The 21,577-nt window shown below is 43.1% G+C and overlaps 1 protein-coding gene across 2 annotated transcripts in view; it reads left to right on the top strand.

Annotated features, from left to right (window-relative positions):
* Positions 1 to 21,577, top strand: part of LOC124595567 (ubiquitin carboxyl-terminal hydrolase 31) — a 368,886-nt gene that overhangs the window by 337,079 nt on the left and 10,230 nt on the right. For both annotated transcript variants that reach the window (XM_047134354.1, XM_047134355.1), the window contains exons 9-10: positions 11,793 to 12,060; positions 20,266 to 20,523. In XM_047134354.1, the coding sequence (XP_046990310.1) occupies positions 11,793 to 12,060; positions 20,266 to 20,523 (526 nt within the window). The remainder of the gene's footprint in view (positions 1 to 11,792; positions 12,061 to 20,265; positions 20,524 to 21,577) is intronic.

The following is a 21,577-nucleotide window of genomic DNA, read 5'->3' as shown; positions in this document are numbered from 1 at the left end:
CCTATGGTGGCAAACTGCATGTGTGCAAAGTGTCATTGCATTCTTTGAGACAGCAAAAAGCTAGCTGGATTTCATTCACTAGTTCTTTTAACAGTTGCATCCCTTCCTCTGTTGTGTGGGGCCAACCTCTGACAGCTCTGGGACCAAGATCCATTCCCCAATTTCTGACCTGACAGTAGCAGACATTGTCCTTGTGGACCCTGTTGCTATCTTCAACACCTTGGGCCACCATTTTATGGAAGTTTCGAGCTCTTCCCACTATCGCCCTGCCTTCCTCCATCGGAAACGAGCAGAGGAGGCTCGGGCGATACCCTTCTCTTCTCTGAATTGTGAGTGGTACAGTGCTGCCTTTACTATGAGGGTGCTAGATCGTGCTCTCAGTTCATCCCGATCCTCCGCCGCAGGGCCAGATGCCATCCACATTCAGATGTTGCAGCACTTTTCTCTTGTGGGCAAGCACTTTCTGCTAAACACATAAAACTGCATCTGGGCAGAGGGCACATTTCCCGGACACTGGTGTGAAGCCACTGTCATACCCATCCCTAAGCCCGGTAAGGACAAAAACCTTCCTTCTAGCTACCGCCCCATCTGTCTTACCAGCTGCCTTTGCAAGGTGATGGAACGTATGATTCATGCCCGGCTGGTATGGTGGCTTGAGTCTCACAATTTACTGATGACTGCACAATGTGGATTTAGAGCGCGGCATTCTGCAATTGACCATTTCATTACTTTGTCCACCAATGTCATGAATGGTTTTCTGTGGAAATCCCAGACTGTGGCTGTGTTTTTCGATTTGCAGAAGGCCTATGACATGATGGAGAACTGATATCCTCCGTACTCTTTACATGTGGGGTTTCTGTGGCCACCTTCTCTTTTTCCTTAAGGCATTTTTAAAAGACCGAGTTTTCAATGTGTGTGTGGGTTCTGCCTTGTCGGACACCTTTATCCAGCAAAATGGTGTGCTTCAGGGTTCCGTCCTGAGCGTTGTCCTCTTCGCTATCGCCATTAACCCTACAATGGCCTGTCTCCCGCTGGGCATCTCTGGCTCCCTTTTTGCCATCTATTGCAGTTTTCCATGGACCTGTCTCACTGAGCGGTGTCTTCAGTGATGTCTTGATAGTCTTTACTCTTGGAACATCGACAGTGGCTTTCGCTTTTCCACTGACAAAACCATCTGTCTGAATTTCTGGCGACACAATTGGTTTACCCAATCATCTTTACATATTGGGTCTGTTGTGCTTCTATTCATTGAAACTACAAAATTATTGGGGCTCATGCTCGATAGGAAACTGTCTTGGTCCTTCCACGTGTCTAACCTGGCAGCCTGCTGTACACGGTTCCTCAATGTCCTGTGTGTCCTCAATGGTACTTCCTGGGATGCTGATCGAACCACCCTCTTCCATTTGTACCGGTCCCTTGTGTGTTCGAAACTCTACTACGGGTGCTTTGTTTATGTATGTGCATGTCCATCCCTCTTACCCCGTCTCAGCACTATCCACCATCGTGGCATCCGTTTGGCAATGGGTGCCTTTTTCACTAGCACAGTTGAGTCTGTATACTGCAGCTGCTGAACTACCACTGTCCTACTGCCGTGACTTTCAGGTATGCATGCCGTTTCTCTTCCATGCGTGGCCACCTTTTCTGATGATTACTTTGATCGCCAGTATGGGGTGCGTCCCTCAACTGTTACTTCCTGGTTTCTGCTTTCGGCACTTGCTACGGTGGCTTAACTTCACACCACCTGCACTTTTCCTGGTGGGTGTGAACTGTTCACCACCTTGGGTTTGTGAAGCGGCCCATGTTAACCTTGGTCTTCATGCACTTCCTATGGACAGTACTCTAGCCTCGGTCTATTACCTTCAGTTTCACGACCGTCGCATGGATCTTCACGATAGTAGCTTTGTATACACCGATGGCTCTCTGACTGACCATGGGGGTGGGTGTCCCTTCATCATTGGCACCCGTCTCTTTCGATATTGGCTTCCGGCACACTGCTCAGTATTTACAGCTGAGCTCTTCGCACTGTATCAGGCCACGGAGTACATTTGGCGACACAGCGTTTTTGATTGTGTCCTCTGCTCAGACTCACTCAGCACCCTTCACAGTCTGTGTGCATCTACATGACTACTCTGCAATTCACATTTAAGTGCTTGGCAGAGGGTTCATCGAACCACAATCATACTATCTCTCTACCTTTGCAGTCCCGAACAGCGCGCGGGAAAAACGAACACCTAAACCTTTCTGTTCGAGCTCTGATTTCTCTTATTTTATTTTGATGATCATTCCTACCTATGTAGGTTGGGCTCAACAAAATATTTTCGGATTCGGAAGAGAAAGTTGGTGACTGAAATTTCGTAAATAGATCTCGCTGCAACGAAAAACGTCTTTGCTTTAATGACTTCCATCCCAATGCGTGTATCATATCTGCCACATTCTCTCCCCTATTACGTGATAATTAAAAACGAGCTGCCCTTTTTTGCATCCTTTCGATGTCCTCCGTCAATCCCACCTGGTAAGGATCCCACACCGCGCAGCAATATTCTAACAGAGGACGAACGAGTGTAGTGTAAGTTGTCTCTTTTGTGGACCTATTGGCTCTTCTAAGTGTCCTGCCAATGAAACGCAACATTTGGCTCGCCTTCCCCACAATATTATCTATGTGGTGTTTCCAACTGAAGTTGTTCGTAATTTTAACACCCAGGAACTTAGATGAATCGACAGCTTTGAGAATTGTACTATTCATCGAGTAATCGAATTCCAACAGATTTCTTTTGGAACTCATGTGGAACACCTCACACTTTTCGTTATTTAGCGTCAACTGCCACCTGCCACACCATACAGCAATCTTTTCTAAATCGCGTTTCAACTGATACTGGTCTTTGGATGACCTTACTAGACGGTAAATTACAGCATCATCTGCGAGCAACCTAAGAGAACTGCTCAGATTGTCACCCAGGTCATTTATATAGATCAGGAAGAGCAGAGGTCCCAGGACGCTTCCCTGGGGAACACCTGATATCACTTCACTTTTACTCGATAATTTGCCGTCTATTACTACGAACTGCGACCTTCCTAACAGGAAATCACGAATCCAGTCGCACAACTGAGACGATACCCCGTAGGCCCGCAGCTTGATTAGAAGTCGCTTGTGAGGAACGGTGTCAAAAGCTTTCCAGAATCAACTTGAGATCACCTGTCAATAGCGGCCATTACTTCGTGCGAATAAAGAGCTAGCGGTGTTGCACAAGAACGATGTTTTCTGAAACCATGCTGATTACGTATCAATAGATCGTTCACTTCGAGGTGATTCATAATGTTTGAATACAGTATGTGTTCCAAAACCCTACTGCAAACCGATGTCAATGATATAGGTCTGTAGTTCGATGGGTTACTCCTACTACCCTTCTTAAACACTGGTGTGACCTGCGCAATTTTCCAATCTGTAGGTACAGATCTATCTGTGAGCGAGCAGTTGTATATGATTGCTAAGTAGGGAGCTATTGAATCAGCGTAATCTGAAAGGAACCTAATCGGTATACAATCTGGACCTGAAGACTTGCCCGTATCAAGCGATTTGAGTTGCTTCGCAACCCCTAAGGTATCTACTTCTAAGAAACTCATGCTAGCAGCTGTTTGTGTTTCAAATTCTGGAATATTCCATTTATCGTCCCTGGTGAAGGAATTTCAGAAAACTGCGTTCAATAACTCTGCTTTAGCGGCACAGTCGTCGGTAACAGTACCATCGGCACTGCGCAGCGAAGGTATTGAATGCGTCTTGCCGCTTGTGTACTTTACATACGACCAGAATTTCCTCGGATTTTCTACCAAATTTCGAGACAATGTTTCGTTGTGGAACCTATTAAGGGCATCTCGCATTGAAGTCTGTGCCAAATTTCGCGCGTCTGTACATTTTAGCCAATCTTCGGGATTTTGTGTTCTTCTGAACTTCGCATTGCTTTTTCCGTTGCCTCTGCAACAGCGTTCGGACCTGTTTTGTGTACCACGGGGGATCAGTTCCATCTCTTACCAATTTATGAGGTATGAATCTCTCAATTGCTGTTGCTACTATATCTTTGAATTTGAGCCACATCTCATCTACATTTGCATAGTCAGTTCGGAAGGAATGGAGATTGTCTTTTAGGAAGGCTTCTAGTGACACTTTATCCGCTTTTTTAAATAAAATTATTTTGCGTTTGTTTCTGGTGGATTTGGAAGAAACGGTATTGAGCCTAGCTACAACGACCTTGTGATCACTAATCCCTGTATCAGTCATGATGCTCTCTATCAGCTCTGGATTGTTTGTTTTCGCAACCATTTACAATTCGCGTGGGTTCGTGGACTAACTGTTCGAAATAATTTTCGGAGAAAGCATTTAGGACAATCTCGGAAGATATTTTCTGCCTACCCCCAGTTTTGAACAAGTATTTTTGCCAACATATCGAGGGAAGGTTGAAGTCCCCCCACCAACTATAACCGTATAATTATTTGTTATGAGACTCAAATTTTCTCTGAACTGTTCAGCAACTGTATCATCGGAGTCTGGGGGTTGGTAGAAGGAGCCAATTATTAACTTAGTTCGGCTGTTAAGTATAACCTCCACCCATACCAATTCGTACGGAGTATCTACTTCGACTTCACTACAAGATAAACTACTACTGACAGACACAAACACTCCACCACCAATTCTGCCTAATCTATCTTTCCTGAACACCGTCTGAGACTTTGTAAAAATTTCTGCAGAACTTATTTCAGGCTTTAGCCAGCTTTCTGTACCTATAACAATTTCAGCTTCTGTGCTTTCTATTAGCGCTTGAAGCTCAGGGACCTTCCCAGCACAACTACAACAATTTACAACTACAATTTTGACTGTTCCTTGATCCAAGCACTTCCTGTATTTGCCATGCACCCTTTGAGATTGCAGCCCACCCCCTACTTTCCTGAGGCCTTCTAACCTAAAAAACCGCCCAGTCCAAGCCACACAGCCTCCACCACCTGTGTAGCCACCAGCTGAGTGTAGTGAACTCCTGACCTATTCAGCGGAACCCGAAATCCCACCACCCTATGGCGCAAGTCAAGGAATCTGCAGCCAACACGGTCGCAAAACCGTCTGAGCCTGTGATTCAGACCCTCCACCCGGCTCTGCACCAAATGTCCGCAGTCAGTTCTCTCAATGATGCTGCAGATGGTGAGCTCTGCCTTCATCTCGTAAGCAAGACTGGCAGCCTTCACCAAATCAGATAGCCGCTGGAATCCAGAGAGAATTTCCTCAGATCCAAAGCGACACACGTCATTAGTGCCGACATGTGCCACCATCTGCTGCTGGCTGCACCCTGTGCTCTTCATGGCATCCGGAAGGACCCTTTCCGCATCAGGAATGACTCCATCCGGAATGCACACGGAGTGCACACTGGATTTCTTCCCCTCCTTAGCCGCCATATCCCTAAGAGGCCCTATTACGCGCCTAGCATTGGAGCTCCCAACTACCAATAAGCCCACCCTCTGTGATTGCCAGGACCTTGAAGGCTGAGAATCATCCTCTGAAACAGGGCAGGCAGCTGCATCTGGCTCAGCCAGAGACAGTGCCTGAAACTTGTTTGTCAGACACACTGGGGAGGCTTTCTGATCAGCCTCCGGGGACGTCTTTCACTGCCTGCCATGCCTTGGAACGACCTCCCAATCAACTACAGGCGAGGGCTCAGCCCCACTGCGGGCAGCAACCAGGGCAACCACAGCGGCAGACCGATCTGGGGACAGACGGGATGAGGTTGACATCCCCATGATACCCAAGTCCGGCTCCCCACAGTGGTGCCCATTGGCAACAGCCTCAAGCTGCGCGACCGAAGTCAGCGCCGCTTGCAGCTGTGAGCGAAGGGATGCCAACTCAGCCCTCATCCGAACACAGCAATCACAGTCCCTGTCCATTCTAATCGATGTTGAACAACAGTTACTGAAACAAGAGTTCGTGCCTAGATAACGCAAAGGAATCGCGCAAAGAATGTATTAACTAACCTGTACAAATGTCTAACGACTGCGCTACAATCTGCCTGAATTCACGATTACAGTAACTAAAACTCGAAATTACACCTCCTATACGAAACTCGCACACAATTTAAGTAAGAATCTACGAAGTAAATACTAAAGCGCGATGCTACAACTCTCAAATACTATAATACGCCCGAAATTTATGAATTAAACAATGCAAGTACCCAAAAACACGCAAAGAAATTAAGAATTAAACTATGTAACAAATAAGTAAGCTAGGGGTATACGACTTGCTGCTGCAGGTGCTTATGTGCTGTACACCACTCATCCCTTAGTGCAGCGGGTTCAGGAAAGATGTCACTTGCTCACTCTTGGTGGACCAAGTGTGATGTTTCTGTGGGTTCCTGGTCATGTCGGCCTGCCAAGGCTGCAGTCCTCATACCTCAGTCCGAGAGTTCCTATGTTCCGTCCGATGATCTCTGTGTTGCTGTCTATCAGGAGGTGGTGTCCCTTTGGCGTCGCCAATGGTTTTTGCTTCACGGGAATAATCTCCGGCTTACTAAGCCTCTCTCAGTGACTTGGATGACCACCTCTAGGCCCTCCCGCTAGAGGGAGGTCATTTTAAGTAGGCTACATATTGGGCACTGCCTCTTTAGCCATCGTCACTTCAAACACATTGTGCCCAAGTTTTACCTGTCCACCACTTCCTGATGGACTGCCCATTTTTTAACCATTTACGTTCCTGCTTGGGATTGCCATGTGAGTTATTGGCCATTTTAGCAAATGACATACTGGCTGTCAACCACGTTTTACTTTTTATCCCCCAAAGCAATATAGCGAAGGCCATTTCATTTTTAGTTTTGGACCTCCGTTTCTTTCTGGTGTGTCTTCTCACTTTTTTTTCCCCTCCTCCCAAGTGCCTGTTCTTAGCTCTCTTCTATTATGTCAATTGGGGCTGACGTATAGTCGTTTCTTAACTCCTCGCTGTCTTCATGTTCTATAGTTTTGACTTGGGCACATATGACCCCAGTTGTTTTTCACACCCTAAAGCAAAACAAAACCAAACCAATCCTGGTTCCCTGTGCCACCACTATTTACTTTTCTCCTCCTCACTCCTCCTGGTCTTTCCTTTTCATGGCTTCGGGACGTCACCCACCCACTGCCCACCCTTGGGTGAGTTTACCCACTTGGTTCTGCGTTGCTTCTCTCTGCCGCAGTTTCCATCTCTGCTCACCATCTTCTCTTCTGACCACTGCCCCACCCCTCCCCCCTTTGGTTAGGTCCTGGGCCCCAGATACGGATAGTTCTCTTCCAGGGGCTGAAAGCCTCCATCGCTCTGTTCGATTCACCTGCTCTTATGGGAGTTTCGGGATCATCATCATCATCTTGGACAGTTTCCACCCTCTGACTGCGCCTGTTTGGAACATAGGCCTCTCAGTCGTCTTCTGTCGTGTCACCATCTCTCCGTCTTCACCTTGGTCCAGTCTTCTCCTTTCTTCTGGTCGCATTCCACGACTCCTTTCAGCCATCTGTCTCTCGGTCTTCCTCCTTCCAGTTTCACTTCGTGTATCATCCTGGGTACCCTCTTCTCCTCCATTCACTTAACATGCCCATACCATCTCAGCCTTGATTTCTCTATCTCCTCTTGTAATGGTTCCACCTTCATTAAGTCTCTGATTCCCTCATTTCTTAACGTGTCTATCTTTGTCACTCCAATACTGTTCCTCAAGAATTTCATCTTGCTAATGTGTACTTTGCTTTTCTCTCTTCCTTTCATAACCCAAGTTTGGATGCATATGTCAGGATTCTGAAATGCTTCTGCTTTTCTCCCCCACTCATTTATTTCTCTGTCGTTTTTTTTTTTTTTTTTTTTTTTTTTCCATCTTCCTGTATCAGGCTTCCTAGGCACTCTCCTCAATCGTTCCCCACCAACTGTTATTCCAGTTGTACTTCTCTCCTTCAGTCTTGTTGTGATAATCACCTCATTCTTACTTTACTAAATTTCATCCCACATTCTTGTACTGTTCATTCCCAGGATACTGTTGATTTTTACACTGATGGCTCTAAACCCACTGATCACATGGGATATGTCTTCACGTCTTTGTTGGCACAGAACTCCATCTCCTGTCTGCTGCAGAACTGGTGGCTGTCTATCGGACTCTCTGCTTTATTAAATGGTCCTCCCTCGCACAATTTTTGTTATGTATGGACTCGGTGAGAGGGCTTCAGGCAATCAAGCCTAGTGTTTTTCCTGCGACCCCTTGGTCTCTGCCACCCATGGTGCTGATTCTGGTGATGCTGCTTGTTCCTTTGGGTTTCCAGCTGCATGGGTTTCCCAGGTAATGAATGAATATGTGTGTGTGTGTGTGTGTGTGTGTGTGTGTGTGTGTGTGAGCTTGGCGACCAACAACCCCCTGTTCTCCGCGGCACCACATGAGAATCTTTACAACAGATCCCTTTTCGCTAAATCGTGGGTCAACTCTTGATGGTTGGGAGGGGGGGGGGGGGCTACCTCCCTGTCTAATTAACTTCGTGCAATCGAGGAGACACCCATCATTTGGTATTCTTCCTTCCTCCTTCTGCCCCAGTTGGAATTTATCACCGTGTTTAGTCTTCATATCGGCGATACTTGGTTGACCCCTGGATTTTTGCTCCGCCGTGAGCCACTCTCCCGCCTCCCCCCCCCCCCCTTTTTTTTTTTTGTAGTTGGCGCCCCCCCACCCATTGGATCTCCATATTTTGCTGGACTGCCCCCTCCTTCTAGCACTTCACACTATGCCCACCCACCTGTTAGCAGATGACTCTTGCAGAGTTACATCTGTCCCCAGTTTTCTTTGCTAATGTTACGTCTCTTCCCATGTTTAAGTACCTGAATTTACCTCTGGAATTATAGTCATTTGGTTAGTGTCAGCATTGGTTATGGTGGCCTTGGCCTTGCCTCCACACCCGCCCGGCTCTCCTCTCTTTTCTCTAAGTTCTGACTGGTCTTTTGTGTGTTTTGTTTCCCCCCTTATTGTGTCGTCTTCCTCTGGTGTTGTCCCCATTGTGCCATGATCATGGTATGATGGGGATCGGAAAGGGTTGGTCGCGGTACTGGTGCACCAATGAGCAAATGAGCATTGGGTCTCTGGGGTACCCCTGCTGTCACCCCCCCCCCCCCCCCCCCCTCCCCTGGTCTGTACTCTTCCTGTTGCCCCGACATTCTTTTTATCTCTCTGGTCATTTTCCCTGCCCCTTGATTGGACTGTGCTGTTTGTGTTGTTCCTCGCTTGATTTCTGCCACCTTAGATCATGGGACACTTGAGGTTGCTGTTTGCCAACCAATCAGCCATAAACTTTGAAGGTTGCACAGGCACTAGCAAGTTGGGTGTCTCACAAGGATCTACAATGGAGACAGTATGCCAGAGCTAGTTGCACACTTTTAACCGCACCAGGGTTTTTAGTTGGCACCATCTATTGGTCACCTGTTTCATTGTTTATGACCAAAACTGCCGGCATTTGTTAAAGGCTGAAGAAAGAACAGGTACCAGTGAGATGGTTTGTCTCATGACACTTCACAAAAAACTATTGTGTTATTTTCACCTCTACTCACAACAGACTACACATGCAGTTTTGAATAATGTTGGCGCATACAGCATTGACTGACTGTCCTTTTTTCAACTAACTGTCTTGTTAAATTGCAACATAAATGGCAGTGTTTTTCATTAATGTTCAGAACACTTAGTGTTTGGTCTAATGACAAAATTAATACATGTTGGTGAAATAATTCATGATAATGTGAGTTGTTCATGAGATGTTACACACAGTAAACATATAATGTCTAGTATCATTCATGATATAGTTTTTGTTTAATGATATATATTAATAGTGGCAACTGGCTCAAAGTTGTACAAGTTTATAACTTGTTGCACAGCTCTACCACGAAGTGACACGTGGGGGAGGCTACGAAGGCAGCAGCCACAAGCAGACAAAGTAAAGGATGTAGTAAGGACATGATGTAGTTTAGCTGGGGATTGATGCTTGGTGTGAAGGACTTTGATTAGGGACTCAAACGAGTCAAGGTGTCTCGTTTAGCAGCAGCTTTGTCTCCTGCACTGGAGTCTGAGACTCCAGGGGCAAGACATCAGGTTTAAGGACAAAAGGAGAAGCTCTGTAGCCTTGATGCTAGGTGTAGAGTTTCTGATTAGTTTTGACTAGCATTTAGCTGTGCTGTTCCAGTTTCTTGACTTTAATTATTTTGAGTGTACATTGCAATTTAGAAGATTAGCATGTTGAGGAACTGTACGAACTTTGACCATTCAGCTGGTTCGTCTCGGTTCAGACTTTTCCACCAGTGACAATATATGCAACAGTAAAATTGTATTGGGAAGTATGTTGAGACACATGAACAGTTTGAACATTCCGCAAATTGTGTTTGAGACCTTGAGTTGGCTTTGTAAATTGGCTGCTTCTATAATAACTGAAATAATTCATGCCAATAATAAACTGTCATAAGTAAATAAACAAGAACAATTTAAACATATGTGTTGTCATCTAGCTCATTTGTACAAAACAACTCCAACTTTTAATTAAAAGACAGCTAACAAGCCTGCAAGGAAATTATAAACTTGTGGTCACCTTCAAAGGAAACTATTTTACGTTGGTGTGCTACTGGTCACCAGGCAGTAACTTGAGAGCCAAAATTCGGGTAAAATCCAATCGTACATTTATGTTCCTCTGCCCATCATGAGGAAGAGCTGGCACCCACAACAGGGTGACAAAGCTCGCAAGATTGGTGTCTCACAACCACCTAAGTACCAAAAAATAATGTAGAAGCCACAAAAATATTGTCTGTTTTCTGTCCTCTTAATGCTTTTGCATGTAGCACATGTAAGGTGTCTCATGCAACAGTGTAATTACACCACAGAACAAAGCCAACATCTGGCATCAGTAGGTTCAGTTGACCCCAGGGCCGTGCTGTTTATCTTTGGAGCCACTAGAGGCATGACCAAGAGGATCAGTGCATGGTGTAAAGTTTGGCAGCTACTCAAAACTTGAGTAAATATAATTTAATACAAGTAAATAGATGAAAAGATTAGATATTGTTTGACCATATGATAGTGATCATTCTTTGAATTACTCACAACCTTCAAATATCAAGGATTTTCAATCCACAGTGATTTAAACTTGAACAGCAACATAAGTCTAGCTTTTGGAACGGGAGGTGCTAAATTAGGATTTATGTAGAATTTCCAGGGAAATTTATTTCACACAAGAAAGAGGTCCTTCATACGATTGTCATTTGACCAATTCTGGAGCATCCTTTGTCAGCTTGAGACCTTTAACAAATTAGATTAATGAGAAAGAGAGAAAATTCAAAGAATTTCTGCTCAATCTGTCACAGATTTGTTCAGCCAGTTCAAGATTGTCACAGTAATGCTTAAACAACTGCAGACAGTACATGAAATACAAGGATAGCCTTACACACAAAATTGTGAAAACTCACGTTCCAAAAGGATTTAAAAAATGTAAAACTTTCTTGAACATACATTACTTGTACCAAACGCAATGCTAAAAGTAGAGAAACGTTAGGACCTACACAGAAGTGTTCAGGCTTTTTTTCTCCTTGTGCACGATTTGCAAATGGTATACGTGGGGGAGGGGGATAAAGCTGGAACACTGTCAATCCTCCGCAACACACCACATGGTCGATTGTGTAGTACAGACGTGAGCATATCATCTCGTAACAGTGGAGTGTGTTTTGGAGCACATACAAAGTTGCCATTGTACTAGATAGTGAACATTAGTTTTATGCAGTTGATGTATTACAGCAATCCAAGCAGAGGTCTACAACAAAACTGACAACGCTGGTCGATTTCCCTCTATATGGGTTCGATATGAATCCTCACCTGGCTGACCGACCAAACGGCCCTCCTCCTCAAAACCTGTGTTCACCGGGTGGTGGTGTCCTCGGCGGTCTCGGCTGGTCTCCATGGAAACGGCCTCGTCGCACTCCCAACCGACCGGATGACAATGTGTACGATCTGTACGCAGTGTGCAACCACCATGGCCAGGATCCCCAGGGTGGCCATTATACAGGTACGGCCTCCTCTTGATACATTTGAATATTTGGACGGCTGTGTCACATAAAAATAGTTACTGATTAATGTGCTAACAGTATCAAATGAAGTTTGTACCTACTAATAAACTACTGGAATTATAATTTCCTGTTTTTCCACCGACATTGAAGAACTTAGACATACTATTTTCCGGGAGGAACTGGCGTATTTCACAAACCACTCTGTAGACATGTTTTTACATTTTAGGTAATTGTGACTTGTGTAATTTCCAAGATCTCTTGCAAGTGATGTATATCTAACATGCGACTGTCATGGTGCCAGATATCAGTTTTGTTTACACTGTTGACAACAGTGATGACAGATGATGACAGTGATTTGCCTTACCTTAATCATCATCCAGATCTTCATCGACAATTCTGCATCTTGGCTACTCAGCGAGAAGTAATCCTTTTTTGCTGTACCTGGGACACACTTTAGCAGTATCTCTCAAGAAAACTGTGAGAATCTTGAAAAAAAAACTTTTTGCCAATTTTCAGACATGTCTCCCCATGACAATCCATGCAGTTCCTAAGATCATGATTTGGGAATAAATAAAGTCTAAACCCCTTTCCATAGTACGCAATCTTGGAATCAACTCCCACCAGATAAGAGTAATGCGAGTCGACACTGCACTGGCTCCACTTTTGGGAAGGTTCACTGTTACAAGAAGCTCTGTTATCAACACTGTAAACGAAAGCAATAACTAATCGACATCTGACACCATGACAGTCACACACTCAATGTGTGTCGCATGTAAATGATCTTCGTAATTACCACGATTTGTCGCCTCTAAGATGATCAGCAATTTATGTACCAGTGCTGCCTAGCGCACCAAGTTATTTCTCTGAATTGTTGATAGAGGCATTAAAGAGTCTCAGTTCTTCATACCTGGCAGTGGACTATTACCAATATGTGGTAGTAGGTAATGTGTTGCTCATTATACCCTATCTTACATATATTTCACAGCCTGTATCGCTTACTAAATGTAGAATTTTTGTCACATTTTTTTCAACTTTCCCTAATGGAGCTCTTCACTAATGGAAGTGACGTGCTACCTCTTTTGATCAGGTGGTAGCAGAAGGGATGGACTCCATCCGAATGAGGGGGTAGAGAGTGATTTTCATAACAGTGTGTGTGCGCGTGTGCCAGACTTTCCAATCCACGACCTCTCTAATATGTCCCACACTGTTCTGTGCCCCCATCTAATAGGTCAAAGAGCTCAGGCAGACTGGTTATATTAAATCTTATCACCATAAAGTACTTTGTTGGAAAATATATTCTTTTCCACAGCAGGAGATGGCATCTTTCGATACTATGTTGGAGCTATCAAAATATACTCATTTGAGCTTTGACCTGCAGTCTCACTCAGTCTCAGTCTGCCTGAAATCCCATAATTATTACTCCCTCTATACTGTTACCCACTCCAAACAATTGCCTCTCTCTGGTTTCTGAACAAATATATTTTGCATTGGTTCTCATTTTTTATTTTTCCATCAAAATTATTAGTTTTGTCAAATATTGAACCAGAAGTGGTTGTCAGAAGAACAAGTCCAGCATATAGAAAAGTCAGAACAACCTTCAGTGAAATTAAAAGAAAATGCATCACCATTTAGAGTGTAAGAGGAATTTCCCTGTTTATCACATGAGAGAGTGTGTATAGGTGGAATAAGGTGGTAGTCATAAATAAAATCCGCCAGATTTTCTAAAATCGTAAGAAAAACAAATATTCATTCAGAGGATTTGTTGATCTAGAAAAAGCATTCGAAAGTGTAAAATGATTAAAGATGCTCAAAATTATGAAGAAAATAGATGTAACCTGTAGCGAAAGGTAAATAATGTACAATATGTACAAGACCTATTGGGGTTAGCTGAAACAAGATGGAAAGGAGAAGGAAGGAGAGACTGAGGAAAGGCTACTGACTGTACTGGAGTGGAAATGAGGAGGGAAGGAGAAATGGAATCAGAATAGTAGTAAGAGATCGATTAAAAGACGAAGTGAAGAGAATAAGTGATAGGATGATGAAGACCAAAACATCACTTGAGGGGACGACAATAGAGGTAACACAGGTGTATTGCGCAGCAGGTGGGTTGCACTTCTGAGGAGAAGCAAGAGTTTGAAGAAGAAATACAGAAGCAGATGGGAAGGAAGAATATGACAGTAATGGGAGATTTAAACACACATGTTGGAAGAGAAAGACAAGGCTGCGAAAGTGTGCTTGGACCAGAGGGTTGGGGCTGCTGAAATGAGGAAAGTGGAAGACTATTGGAGTTCTGTCAAAGGAATGGCTTGCTGGTTGGGAACTCTTGGTTCAGGAAAAGAGAGAGCCACAAGATTACTTGATACAGTCAAGACTTAAAGAGAAAGTTGATAGTTGACTACTTCCTGTCCGATAGTGCGATGAATAGGAACATCATTGACATTAAGGTAATACCATCAGAGGCATTGGGTAGTAACCACCGTTTGCTGGTAATGAACCTGAGAGGGACTAAGGATAATAAAGGGACAGAAAACCAGGAAAGACGTATAAGGGTATGGAAGTTGAAGGAAGAAGAAAGCAGGCTGCAGTACCTACGTGCAGTAAAGGAAAGCATCCCAAAGGATTAACCAAAAATGGTAGAAGAGGAATGGGCTAGATTCGAGGGAACATTAGTAAGTGCGGTGGAAGCAATATGTGGGAGGACAAGCAACAAAAAGAGATGGAAAGAAACTCTCTGGTGGAATGATAAAACAAAGACTATAGTACAGAAGAAGAATAGAGCCTTTAGGGTATGGTTCCAGAAGAGAACAGTAGAGACAAGAGAAGAGTATCAGGCAAGCAAGAAAGAAGCAAAAAGAATGGTGGTGGAGGAAGGAAGAAAGTGGATGGAACAGTGGACCAGAATGATGGAGGAGGATAGTGAAGGTGTTATATGTGATGATTAAAAGTAAGAGGAAGAACGGTACCACATATTATGCTCAAATGGTGAACAAAGTGGACATGATGTAGAGAATGAGGAGGAGCTCAAGAATATGTGGAAGGAGTATTTTGAAGAACTCCTGAACCCAAATGGAGACCTGGATGAGGAGGAACAAACCGACGAGAAAAAAGAGGAGGAACAGCAAATAGAAAAAGACCTTACATGGGGAGAAGTAGAAGAGGCATTGGGCAAGATGAAGGGAGGGAAGTTACCAGGTCTGGATGAGCTAAGTGTAGAGATGGCGAGAGCACCAGGAGAGGTGGGGATACAATGGCTGTATCGAGTAATGAAAATTGTGTGGAGACAGAAGATGATCCCAGAGGACTGGAAGAAGAGAATAATTGTCCCGATCTTCAAGAAGGGAAATAGAAAATAGTGCAAGAACTATTGGGGGATAACATTGATGAGTTATTGTGCAAAGATTTTGAGAAAATTTTTGAAGCATGAATTTGGGCAAAATTAGAAGGAAGAATGAGAGAAGACCAACATGGCTTTAGAACAGGAAGGTCCATGGTGGATCTAATTTTTGCTGTGAGACAACTGCAGGAACAGCACTATGAATATGGAATAGATCTACTAATGACCTTCCGGGACATTGAAAAAGTGTATGTAGAAGCAAAGTGAGGAAAGCCCTGGAGAAGAGAGGAGTAACAAAACAGATTATTGGGAGGATAAGGGAAATGTACCATGGAAGTGTGAGCTGTGTAAAAGTGGGAGGAGAGAGATGAGAGCTTGGATTGAACAGACGAATGGCTTGAGGCAGGGAAGTGCACTTTAACCATTACTCTTCATTGTAGTGATGGATAGTATAATGAATGCAGTAGTACAAGTAATTGGTGAAAGGAAGCTGAAAGCTATGGTGTTTGCAGATGATCTGGGGAATGAGGAGGGGGAAGTACAAGAGCAGTTGGATGTATGGGAATGAACAGTACAAGAATATGGGATGAAATTTAGTGTAAGAAAGAGTGAGATGATTATCACAACAAGAAAGAAGGAGAGAGGAACAATGGGAATAACAGTTGGTGGGGAACGATTGAGAGTGGAGGGTTTAAAGTTCCTAGGAAGCCTGATACAGGAAGATCGAAAAAAAAAAAAAAAAAAAACAGAGAAATAAACGAGCAGGGGAGAAAATCAGAATCATTTCAGGAGAGTGTCAGAAGCCTGATAGGGAGCAGGTATGTACTCCAAATCAGTAAAAAGGTTACATACCAGACAGTCATACTATGTCCCGATCCTGACGTATGCATCAGAAACTTGGGTTATGAAAGGAAGAGAGAAAAGCAAAGTAAAAGCTAGCGAGATAGAAATTCTTGAGAAACAGTGTTGGAGTGACAAAGATATACAGGTTAATAAATGAGAGGATCAGAGTGTTAATGAAGGTGGAACCATTACAGGAGGAGATACAGACATCAAGGCTGAGATGGTATGGACACGTTAAGAGAATGGAGGAGAAAAGGATACCCAGGAGGATACACGAGATGAAACTGGAGGGAAAGAGACCAAGAGGAAGACCGAGAGACAGATGGCTGAAAGGAGTAGAGGAATGTGTCCAGAAGAAAGGAGGAGACTGGACCAAGGTGAAGAAGGAGAGATGGTGGCAAGACAGAAGACGATGGAGAGGCCTATATTCCATACATACCCAGTCAGAGGCTGGAAACTGTCGATGATGATGATGATGATGATGATGATGATGATGATGATGATGATGATGATGTGCAAGACCCGAAAATACAACCCGAAATTGGAATGATAGGGTCAGAAAGAGTATAAGACAGGGAAGTAATCTTTGCCCCTACTCTTCAATCTGTACATTGAAGAAGCAAAGGTGGACATAAAAGAAAGGCTCAGTAGTGGGATTAAAATTTAAGGTGAAAGGCTATCAGTGATTAGATTCACTGGTGACATTTCTATCTCCATGAAAGTTAGGAAGAATTGCAGGACCTGTTGAATGGATTGAGCAGTCCGATGAGCTTACACTAAAAACAGTGTAAACCAACAAGTATGTAAGTTATGAGGGGTAGCAGAAGTGATATTACTGATGAACTTGTATAAAAAGAGGGGGCCACAAAGTAGGTGGAGTGAAAGATTTCTCCTGCTTTGGAAGCCAAATAATACATGACTGTTGGAGCAAGGGGGTTATAGAAAACAGGCTAGCACATGCAGAGAGGGCAGTTGTGGCCAAAAGAAGTCTACCTGTACAAAATACCAGCCTTAAAGTGAGGAAAATAATTTCTGAGAAGAGTATTGTATGGATGTGACTCATGGACTGTGCAAAAATGATTTGAGGTATGGTGTTATAGAAGGATGGAGAAAATTAGGTGGGCTGATACGACACGAAATAAAAAGGTTCTTCACAGAATCAATGTGAGGAGAGGGACACCTAGAAGACATTGACAAAAAGAACAGGCAGTATGATAGAACATGTGTTAAAACTTCAAGGAATAACTTAAATGGTACTTGAGAAAGCTGTAGAGGAAGACAGATATCTTTCCTTCTCATCCCGTACAACAAATAATTGAAGAGCATTTGGCGCGAGGACTGCTCCGAAATGAAGTTGTCGCCATGAGAGAGGAATTCTTGTTGGGCTGCATCAAACCTGTCAGAAGTACAATGGAAAAAAGTGTTTTTTTTAATAACCTCCATTCTGTATTTATTGTTTATGAAAAAACTAACTTTTTGTACTCTATTGTGTATAATGTTTAATAGTTCCCTGAAAGTGGAATTCATTTTTGCCTCAATTTGCTTTGTCTGTTCTATCTTCTTTGTCCAACTTTGATATACAGCATACTGCTATCAATATACTTACACATAGGCTTATTTCTCTTTCCTTTTGAAACTTCCTCAGTGAAAAAAGACTTTTCACTCAGAATGTATTATTTCATACAAAATTCTATTAACGTGTATCTGTTGTATTTTTTTGTCTGCAGTCCAGTTTTTGATGTATCATAGAGCAGAGTATGAAACCTGTTCATGATCAGTTTCTGCTTAGTAGTTTTGTTTCACTATCTGCTTTGGATTTTTGTTATAAATAGTAATAAGACAACACAAAGTAAGCAAGTACAGAGTTCTTTTACTTTCTCACAAAAATCAGAGGGGAAAAAAATTGAAAGCTATGTACTTTAGAATAAGTCAATGTAAGGCTCTTTTATTTTGAATGTTTTACGTTTCGAATAAGGTTGGCTTTGCATGAGTTCCCTTTGGAAGCACAACTTGGGTATGTGTCTCCATTTACTGCAGCTTCACATTTAGTTCTTAAAAATCTACTGTTGTGTTCATAGCCTGCTAACAAAACAATTTAGTTGATTGTGCTTTCTTGAAAAACATCCAGCGCATGCTAGATATGCCTTACATTTTGTTTTTCATGAACTATTTTGGAGGTTCAGCTTATGTGAATTCTGCGTTTTTCATTTTTATGGAAGTAAATCTTCAGGAAGATTAAGTGACCACACATTCAGAATGTTCTGGGACATAAATTATGCTGGCAGTGATGCAAGCTCTTTCTACAGCCATGCAATCTTGACCAAATTAATGAGGAGAATGTCGACTCAGGACATACTTATGATTGATTATTTGCATTCTTGTTTTCTCTTAAGCTTCTGGGTCCTTGTACTATATTTTCATCAACTGCATCTGCCTTTTCAAAAATGGAGGTGTGGGAAATGTACAGTTTGGTGGTGTAATTCAAATGAAGTAGTATAAGCAAGATCCTGTCTGTTAAAATAAAATGAAATAATGATTTAACTGTTTCAGTTTGTGTACAAATGTTTTGTAATGCTGATCAGAAGCAATAAAATGGAAATGCCCCCTCCAATCTTAAAGCTTGAATGTTTACTTTACCTTTATGTTTCAGAATAGCCTTAGAATTAACGTAAGAAAATTAACAGCATAATGTACAGCACGTAACACACTGTTGCCATCACGATTAATCCCAACACCTAATATCAGTGAATCTCATTCATGGGCATTACCTGATGCAGTTTGAAATTTTCCCTCCAAATTATTCTCTAAAATCTTACTGTATAAGTTCCCATATTAGCTAGAACTGATACTCACTCTGGCATGTGGTGCTCGGTGCCTGATGGAGTCACAACCTATCTTCTTTGTATATTACTCTTACGGGAATTGGCAGAACAACATGAGTGATGAGGACAAGGAGCAAGGCCACTATGTCAGTAGTGTGTGTAGAAGTTGACAATGGGGATCTGACGGAAGGCATGCTAGGGTAGTCCATGAAATTGCGATCACCACTGTACCCAGACCGAGCGAGGTGGCGCAGTGGTTAGCACACTGGACTCGCATTCGGGAGGATGACGGTTCAATCCCGTCTCCGGCAATCCTGGTTTAGGTTTTCCGTGATTTCCCTAAATCGTTTCAGGCAAATGCCGGGATGGTTCCTTCGAAAGGGCACGGCCGATTTCCTTCCCAATCCTTCCCTAACCCGAGCTTGCGCTCCGTCTCTAATGACCTCGTTGTCGACGGGACGTTAAACACTAACCACCACCACCACCACCGCCACCACTGTACCCAGATGCCAGTGGGCAGAGCATCTGCCTAGTGAGCAGGAGATCTGGGTTCAAATCCCAATCTGACACAAATTTTCAAATTGCCCCAGTGATGTAAATGTCCAGTAGCAGCCAAACGTCAATTCCTTTGTCTTGTGCCCTGTCTTCTTTGCTTTGTGAACAGAGGACATTACTGATTCAGTACTGCATTCATCTCTGTTCACATCTTCTCATGTTCATTGGCCTTTAGACACCTCGTACATAAAATGCGTGAATTATTATTTTAGAGTTTGCTGAAAATCTTACACAGATAGCAAAAACGTGTGTAAGCATCGTACATCACTGGATTAGCTGTCAGTTGTAGCTGTCAAAACCTTAACGGTATATATAAGCAATAAAAGACCTAGCTTACACTTGCAAATGACAGCAATTAATAGAGATTAATATTTAAAAATTTGACTGCAGTTGGAAACGCCCTATGGAGCAATAAGATTGTAAGATGACGCAGCACCGTGATGCAATATGGAAATAGCCTGAAGACGGCAATAATGCTGAAATAGACCTATTGCTAATGTGAAACGTCTAGCAATTAATAATTACAGCAACATTCTGGTACATTGCCATGTCATTGCAAAAGATTCTTTCCTTATTCTCATCTAGAATTCCCATCAGACCTGATTGCAGTCACCTTACTTTGACAGCTTTCTGCCACCTTACTTTGACAGCTTTCTGCCGGAACCCATACGATGCCCAGTGGTACTGTTTTGACGACACTCGCGTGGAGCCCGTCTCCGAGACGAGTATAGTGACATCTGCTGCCTACATCCTGTTCTACCAGCGCCGGGGACTGAGCACGGGTTCCTACTCGGCCAGCTCAGCTGCATCCACCAGCTCGTCGGGCTCTGGGCTTGACCATTGGGTCTATCGGATGCCTGCTTTCAACCACTCCATTAGCCGCTCTCAGGAAGACCTCTCCAACAAAGGTAAAGTGGCTCACACACTTACAGAAACCTGTGATGGTAAAGGTTGTCGATGCTGTAGTCAATACTCTGAGCAGTTACTTTGATGATGTTTAGTTCCTTAGTTTACTCATCTGATGCCAGCGGTTTTTTCTGCATTCTGTTGGTTTTGTTAATTGCAGTATCTGTGTATGTTATATTCCTGTATCTGAGGAACTGAATCAGTGATAGGTGCATTAATAAGACTGAGAGTGTTGCTTCTTCAGAGCTATACACTACACATACACGTATACAGCTACATTGTGGCAGCAGTGCAGCACGACTGTCCAGTGCAGTTGTGGCTGTAAAGTGTGTGTGTGTGTGTGTGTGTGTGTGTGTGTGTGTGTGTGTGTGCGTGTGCGTGTGCGTTATGCGTGCGTGCGTGTGGTGGTGAGGGGGGGCCACGTGTGCAAGGCCTGCAGCTCTATAGCTCTGAAAGAGTATTCATCCGAAAGGTAGCAGTGTTATGTCTTGTTTACATGACTATCAAAAATTTTGTGTATTGTTTATTTGGTGAATTGATCCCTTTACTCTTTAAATTGTGAACATTTTAGCAATGACTTTATTTTACTATATTAACATTTGTATTCAGTTTTTAAGCTAGTTATGCTAAGATAGCTATGTAATATTTTGATGCATTTTTTCATATCTTGTGCAAGATCCTCAATTTCTTCTGTTTTATTGTAATACATCACTTTCCACTCTCTGCCACATCTCTTCATTACTTATGATAGTTCATTTAAAAGAATGGCTCAACAAATGCTTGGTGTGGGTTGTACAAAATCATAATTAATTCTCTTCTGTTGCCATTTTTAAGGCATTCCCATTAGCTTCAGTCAAAATTTAAGTTTTATAATTGTTATTGAGTATGAAGACGTGTCTCGAGTATGAAGACGTGTCTCGAGTGGATACTAGGCTCTAACTGAAAATTAAGTCTATTCAGGAGTTTTCAATATAATTTGTTATTGACCTTGTTAATTTGAGTCTTCATTGGCAACCTTTGTAGTAGAGTACTTTAGGTCCTCCTCGGTCCCCTGTA

This window comes from Schistocerca americana, chromosome 2 (genome assembly GCF_021461395.2).
Source record: "Schistocerca americana isolate TAMUIC-IGC-003095 chromosome 2, iqSchAmer2.1, whole genome shotgun sequence".
Taxonomy (NCBI): Eukaryota; Metazoa; Arthropoda; class Insecta; order Orthoptera; family Acrididae; genus Schistocerca; species Schistocerca americana.
The sequence above is the reverse complement of the archived record's forward strand: the minus strand, read 5'-3'. Positions and strand labels throughout refer to the sequence as shown.